General features: G+C 50.5%; 1 protein-coding gene across 1 annotated transcript; it reads left to right on the top strand.

Moving 5' to 3' along the window:
• The first annotated feature begins 2,319 nt into the window (after window positions 1-2,319).
• Window positions 2,320-5,927, top strand: TUBB (tubulin beta class I). The gene is made up of 4 exons (XM_065913301.1): window positions 2,320-2,564; window positions 3,932-4,040; window positions 4,297-4,407; window positions 4,689-5,927. Exons 1-4 carry the CDS (start codon window positions 2,508-2,510, stop codon window positions 5,744-5,746), a joined length of 1,335 nt encoding a protein of 444 aa, XP_065769373.1. The 5' UTR covers window positions 2,320-2,507; the 3' UTR covers window positions 5,747-5,927.
• Window positions 5,928-7,536: the final 1,609 nt, after the last annotated feature.

Below are 7,536 nucleotides of genomic sequence, written 5' to 3'. Positions count from 1 at the left end.
CCACCAACGCGGAGGCAGAGCCGGAGCCCCGCCCCCGCCCCGCCCCGCCCCCTTACGGCTCAAAGGGGCGGCTTCTCCCGGGAGACAGATCCGTTGGGCGAGGCGGTAATCGGAAGCCGCGGAAGGCGCACTGAATAGCGCACTTCGATTGGGCAGCTCCAGAGGGACAACCCACTGCGGTTTCACCACCCACTTCCCGCGTATATTTCCAAGTTGCGACCACAGAGTCTGGATGCCAGCAGCGGATAGAGGGGCTTACCACCGTCGTCGACCTAAGCATGTAGTGAGGCCAGAGCGGCTTCTCTGGTCCTCCCAGAAATGGTGTCCGCTGACTCATGAGAAATATAAGGGTTGCGGGCTGCAGTCGTGGCTGAAGACTGCAGTTTGGAGAATAGCCCGTAGGCGTGGCGCTTGAGGACTCACTACAATGGAAGTTCATTTCCTTTTGATTTAGCTCATCTAGAAGTCATGTCATTTCCTCCCTGAGAATCCTTTCCTGATGGACACTTTGATGTCATTTTCCTGGAGTAAAGATATCTAGGCAAACGGAGAGAACTCTTTTGTTAACCATCTTAAAGGCTGACCGAGGTCTTTGAAGGGCTACAAGATGATAAATTTTATTTTGCTAAATTTCATACTAAGACAAGACAATTTCACAGGAATAATTTATGAGGACCTTTTGCATTCGTATTCTCACTTCATTCTGACCAGAAATAAGAGTTCTGCGGAACTTAGCTTGCCTGGGCTCCTACAACTATTGTTAGAGACAAATTGAAACAATTTAATGGTAAATTCTGAACTCTCTTCACTACCACAAAATACATAACTACTTTCATTGTGATTGTGCCTTCAAACATAAACATTTTAACTGGGTAGATGCGTCTTACAGAAATTTATGTTCTTTTATTTAGAAGATGAGAAATGTGTGTTGAATCCAGTGTGAATTAACACCTTGCTATCATCTAACCAAGTACCTCATAGGTAAACAGCCCTCTTGCCAATTCAGGAGACGCAGTAGACACAGGTTCGATCCCTGGGTCGGAAAGATTCCGTGGAGAAGGAAGTGGCAACCAGCTCCAGTATTCTTGCCTGGGCAATTCCATGGACAGAGGAGCCAGGTGGGCTGCAGTCCATGGGGTCGCAGAGTCATACATGACTGAGCACACATTCAGGGAGCCTGATATGCCATGTCCTTTATCATGGTGCTTACCACACTCTAGTGTTTATACACTTCGCACCAAATTGCAAGATCCTGGAGGACAGTGAGCTAATCCTTAATCATTTTTGTATTCCTAGCTCCTGGTTTGGTGGACATTTAATCTCTCTCAAGTTGTATTAATCCCTGGGAAGAAACATGCCACTCAGATTTGAGCTCATCCAGTTTTTTTCCCATCACCCCCTACCCCTTTTATTTTATTTTACCCCTTTTATTTTAATCCCGAGGTCCTTGAAAGGTGGCAATGGTCAACCACCTCTCAGTGAAATCAGCGAATTGAAAAAACACTGACTTCATCAAAGTGCCTATCAGGTATCTCACCCCACAGTTCGCCTCTTTACAAAACTGTGTTAAACGCTGCTCTAAGGCCAGATTCCCCACATGGACGGAGACTTCCGGCATATCTGCTTCTCTATTCTTGAACATACCTTCCAGACAATTACTTCTCCATACTGAAAAGTCCTTGATGCAATTTTGTTTCTTTCTAAATATCATTAGAAAGCTCCCAAGGAAATAGCAGGAAGGCAATGCCTTCCTCCTTCCCGAGATATCTGGGGGAGCCGCAGCTCACTGGAGTTCATGCCTTGGGTCACCAGGGACCAGCTGTTAGATAGCAGATCAGGGTGCCGCATTTCTCCCCGTTTTCGCTGAGCTAAGCAGTCCTGTCTTCCCAAGAGCTACCGCAGCGGGGAGCTTTCAGGGCGTGCCCCCACTCCACCTTCCAGAGCCTGGCATACCAGGGTTCCCAATTCCTGTATCCCCGAAAACTACTCTATTTTGATACCAGAAGAGTCAGGCATAGGGGAAGGAACCCTCGCGCCGGGTCGTTTTTCAGTCAAAACACCCAAACCAAAACCCCTCGACCCAGTACCCACCCATTCGTCCTTTCATTTTGCAGCGTGGACAACAATAGAGAACTACAACTCCCAGGAAGGACTGCGCTCGTCCAGCAGGGACCAATGGACGTCTGATACAGGACCGGCACGGACTAATCAGGGCCAGCCTAGAGAGGCTTTGTCTCTCCACCGCGGCGCGCGGCGAGTTCTCCCGCCTCCCGGCCCCCGCGCACGCGCGCCCCGCCCTGCCCGCCTTTCCTCCCGCGCCCTCCCCTCTCCTTTCTCCCTCTCAGAACCTTCCTGCCGCCGCGTTCGGACCTCGCTGCTTCAGCCTCCGGGTCCAGTTCCATCTTTCCGCCCTGCGACCAGCAGCAGAGAAAAACTAATTCCATATCATTTTTTTTTGCCCCGTACACACTTTGAGGCGAGCAAAAAGATTTGAATAAATTTTAACAATGAGGGAAATCGTGCACATCCAGGCCGGTCAGTGTGGCAATCAGATCGGTGCCAAGGTAAGGATTTTTAACCTCTTTTGACTGCATTTATTTTTAAGGGAAAAAGAAAAAAAGCCAAACAGGTATATTGTGACGGATGGTTGTAGAACGTTTGCATTTTCCATTCTTAGTCAAGATTTGCCCCTCAAAACTTTTATATATAAATGCACGTTTGAACCTTAAGATTTGCTTTTGAAAAATGAGGAATTCTTTTTCTTGGCAGGCTCATTTTGGGGAAGCTGTTAAAAGCACCCTTCAGGGTTAGGGGGCGGGAAAACCGAGTTTCTGTAAAATTTTACTTAGAAAGGGGATCTCCTAACGGTCCGAGGACCGGGGAGCGAGGGAGATGCGGAAACGGCCGAGACAAAAGCTAGATGAGGTTTTCCCCATGTGCATCCCCCTTGGCGGGGCTTCGTGGGGCTAAGCCAGAGGGGGAAGGGGCGAGGATGGCGGGCAGCTGCCGAGAGGTCAGATCCAAATGTGGGGGACGCGATGCGCCAGGTGGGCTGGGCGATATCCTTTACAAATGATTAGGAATCTCCGGGCGCCCGCTATCCCCAAGGGGCGGTCCCGCAGTTTTTCGTGCATGGAAGGCTACTATATGCTGGACTAATTTGTTCCTTTTATTTCCCCTTAACAGACTTTTAAGGGCGTGGACAGATAGGGAGAAAGGGCGAGGAGGGGAAAGAGGGTCCATTCTTTGAAAAGGCTCCTTAGAGCTAGAGAATAGGACAAAGGAAGAAAAACCTCATTTAAAGCAAGGGGGTTAAAAGCTAGCAAAGAAATGAAATTTCGAGGCCAAGGGGGAGGGGTTTTTTTTGCGCGCGGTTACAGTGTAGCGGGGGAGGGGCAGGGAGGAAGTGCGGCTGCTACGTTGTAGCAGAAGGGCGGGACCCGGGCGCCCCTGGCGCGCTGGGACAATGCGGCCGAGCCGGCCGGCGGGGGGCGCGCGAGCTCGAGCCAAGCCCCGCCCCAGGCGCGCGGAATTCGCCCTTCGGCCCCGCCCTCGCGCGGCACCTCCCTTTGTCGGCCGCCTGGCGCGTGCGTGCGCCGCGGTCACGTGCAGGGCGGGGTGGACGCCTGCGGCAGTGGCTCCTTTTCTCCGGCCCCGGTCTCTTTGTGCCCGGGGTTACCGCCTCCTTCTACCCACCCCCGTGCCTGCGATCGCCGGGCCCTTTAAGCCACACAGCATCTCACGTCCCAGGCAGTGAAAGCTGCCGTTTTTCCGAAGGTGCAGGTGGCTAGGGGAAGGGTGTGGCAGGCAGAAGAAATGCTAGATCCTTGGGGAGGGCCCGCCACAGGCGAATCTGGAGTTAAAATGGCACTAGGGGAGCATAATTGGCTGGACCCTGAGATGTTGAAAACTCTTTGCTCTTCCCTGGCAGTTCTGGGAGGTGATCAGTGATGAACATGGCATCGACCCCACGGGCACCTATCATGGGGACAGCGACCTACAGCTGGACCGCATCTCCGTGTACTACAATGAAGCCACAGGTGAGGGCAAGAGCCCGGGAAGCACCGGTTCCATCACTCCCACTTCTCTGGGGTCTCTGCCTCCCCGGGAAACCCTTTATCCCCTTTGAATGAATCCATCCACCCCCGTTGGAGACGTTTCTCGCTTTCCCAGTGGCTCTGCTGCCATCTGGTGTCAGTGTTTGAAATCACACATTTGGGTCCCCGGTCTCTCTTGGCCCCAATTTATTTACCTTTATGTCTCCCAGTTTCACTCTTTTTACTTTATTTCCTCTAGGTGGCAAATATGTTCCTCGTGCTATTTTGGTGGATCTAGAACCCGGAACCATGGACTCTGTTCGCTCAGGTCCTTTTGGTCAGATCTTCAGACCAGACAACTTTGTTTTTGGTGAGTTAGGGAGATAGTGATAGATACTGCTATTCGAGTTATTTGGGTGCAGCAAGAATTAGAAATGATTGTACTGGAGTTTAGTTTATACGGGCTTGTGTTTTTAAATCTAATGGAGAGTAGAGGTAGTAATTTAGATAGTAAATTATACAGGGGCAGATGTATCATCGGGAAGTAAGAAGATAAATCCACTGGCCTTACTCCAAAAGTTGAAAGGTAGAAATGGGGCTGTGTATTTTTCACACTTGACTGAACAAGCTTGCCTTTTAACCCCATCGCAGGTCAGTCCGGGGCAGGCAACAACTGGGCCAAGGGCCACTATACAGAGGGGGCTGAGCTGGTTGACTCGGTCCTGGATGTGGTTCGGAAGGAGGCCGAGAGCTGTGACTGCCTGCAGGGCTTCCAGCTGACCCACTCGCTGGGTGGGGGCACTGGTTCCGGAATGGGCACCTTGCTCATCAGCAAGATCCGTGAAGAGTATCCTGACCGCATCATGAACACCTTCAGCGTGGTGCCCTCACCCAAAGTGTCCGACACTGTGGTTGAGCCCTACAACGCCACCCTCTCCGTCCATCAGCTGGTGGAGAACACTGATGAAACCTACTGCATTGACAACGAGGCCCTTTACGACATCTGTTTCCGCACCCTCAAGCTGACCACGCCAACCTATGGAGACCTGAACCACCTCGTCTCGGCCACCATGAGCGGTGTCACCACCTGCCTCCGCTTCCCCGGCCAGCTCAATGCTGACCTCCGCAAGCTGGCAGTCAACATGGTGCCCTTCCCACGTCTCCACTTCTTCATGCCTGGCTTTGCCCCCCTAACCAGCCGTGGCAGCCAGCAGTATCGGGCTCTCACAGTGCCTGAGCTCACCCAGCAGGTCTTCGATGCCAAGAACATGATGGCTGCCTGTGACCCCCGCCATGGCCGGTACCTCACCGTGGCAGCTGTGTTCCGTGGGCGGATGTCCATGAAGGAGGTGGATGAGCAGATGCTCAACGTGCAGAACAAGAACAGCAGCTACTTCGTGGAATGGATCCCCAACAACGTCAAGACAGCTGTTTGCGACATCCCACCCCGTGGTCTCAAGATGGCAGTCACCTTCATTGGCAACAGCACAGCCATCCAGGAGCTGTTCAAGCGCATCTCGGAGCAGTTCACTGCCATGTTCCGCCGGAAGGCCTTCCTCCACTGGTACACAGGTGAGGGCATGGACGAGATGGAGTTCACCGAGGCAGAGAGCAACATGAACGACCTCGTCTCCGAGTACCAGCAGTACCAAGATGCCACCGCAGAAGAGGAAGAGGATTTCGGTGAGGAGGCCGAAGAGGAGGCCTAAGGCCAAGTCCCTGTCACCTTAGGCTTTTCAATCCCCTCAGCCTTCTTCCTCAACGACCCCTTTCCTCTCCCTCAGAATTTGCATTTTCTGCCTCTATCTTGTTTTTTCTTTTTTGGGGGGGGATTCTAGAACAGTGCCTGGCACATAATAGGCGCTCAATAAATATTTGTTGTTTGTTGAATGTCTCTTCTCTCTTTCCACTCTTGGGGAACCTAGATTTCTGCCATTCTGGGTAACCCTGTCATTTTCCTGCTGGTGCCCACTCCTCCCATCTGTCCAGTTAACATTTCCCTCTCTGGTTTTGAGATAACTCTCCAGGAGGCTGGGTCTCCTCACATCTCATTTAGAACCGTGTACTGAAAACCTGGATGGGTGATTGCCATCCCAGGCCGGTGTGCTGGCCCAGGGGAAAGGAAACTGAGCAGCAGGTAGAAGTCCCTACAAGAAAGGGTTGGGTTTTGGAGAGGGGCATCCAGGGTACTGAAGTCCTAGGTGCCGGGTGTCTCCCCACTCCTCAGCTTCTGCGGAGGTATTGACAGTATTATCTTCATTTTCAGTCTCCTTCCAAGCTCTGTCCTGAGCTATTACCTTTGCAAATTTCTGGCCCCCACCCTATCAAGTGGGAATCCCTTCCTCTTCCACTTTATCTCCTCCATAATAATGTTGGATTCCCTCCTTTCCCCTGTTTGAGAAAGCCGGGGGAAAGCAAGAGATAGCCTTGGTCTCTCAGCCTCCAGAAAGCCCCTCCTCACCCCATCTTTTCTTACCAAAAATATATCAGCCCCTTCTGTACCTATATGGAAAGGTATGTGCTGCCACCTAAACATCATTCCCCAGAGAGGGTACAGAACACCTTCCATCTTTTGGCAAACATCTCATCTCTTCTGCTTCCCCCACTCTTGATTTTGTCCTATTCTACACTTCAGATTTCTATTGTGTTGAACTTGCTGCTTTTTTTCATATTGAAAAGATGACATTGCCCCAAGAGCCAAAAATAAATGGGAACTGAAAAGAATTTTGCGACACGTGTGCTCATTCAGGGAAAGATCACTGGTGGAGGAGACATGGGGCTCCAGGTCAGTTACACAATATACTCTGCTTCCTATAAACAGGTGAGAATATCCTTACACCTTAATCCCTGGTAACCTGTCTTAGTAACTGGGATAGCTATAGGCTCAGATGTGAGATCTAGGGATAGAAAGGAGAAATGAGGTGAATGTCATATAAGTGGTTGCCAGGTGAGCATCCCCTTGAACTTGGAGAAATTATTTCTCCTACCTGCCCAGATATACTGAACCAAAAGTGGGTTGGACCCCAACAGTTTGTTTTTAACAGTGCTCCAGAAGAATCTTGTGAAATGCACAGACACTATTTACTACTTGGAACACATAGTGCCTCCAGGGTTCCTTTCAGTTACAGGTATGTTGGTTTTCTCAGCCTAAGGCAAAAATCACCTGGGGAGGGGTGGTGTCACATCATAGTCCCATGCTAAACTGACACTTAAATGTTACCTAATAAATAACTCCTGCTTCAAAGAGCACAATGTTAACAGTCTCAAATTTCCCTTTGCTTTATTTTCAGTAACTAGGGACTAATATAATTACTGATACTGCTTCTACTTAAGCATGCTTTTCTGACTATAATGAACTTCAGGGTAGAGTGGGGGTACTCTACAACTCTTAACAGTACACAAGTAACTACCGTTACAGCTCCCACTGTAAGAAAGCACATTGAATGCAAGAGAGAAAGCTACACTTTAGTGTTCATTTTGAATGTTACACTGAATTAAG

This window comes from Muntiacus reevesi, chromosome 20 (assembly GCF_963930625.1).
Source record: "Muntiacus reevesi chromosome 20, mMunRee1.1, whole genome shotgun sequence".
Classification (NCBI taxonomy): Eukaryota; Metazoa; Chordata; class Mammalia; order Artiodactyla; family Cervidae; genus Muntiacus; species Muntiacus reevesi.
The sequence above is the reverse complement of the archived record's forward strand: the minus strand, read 5'-3'. Positions and strand labels throughout refer to the sequence as shown.

What these genes read in the sequence shown, in the direction of transcription:
- TUBB (XM_065913301.1), top strand. Translation starts at nt 2,508, where the DNA reads ATGAGGGAAATCGTGCACATCCAGGCCGGTCAGTGTGGCAATCAGATC. An exon ending in GCAATCAGATCGGTGCCAAG is followed by an intron (nt 2,565 to 3,931) that starts GTAAGGATTTTT and finishes CTTCCCTGGCAG; the next exon opens with TTCTGGGAGGTGATCAGTGA. An exon ending in GTACTACAATGAAGCCACAG is followed by an intron (nt 4,041 to 4,296) that starts GTGAGGGCAAGA and finishes TATTTCCTCTAG; the next exon opens with GTGGCAAATATGTTCCTCGT.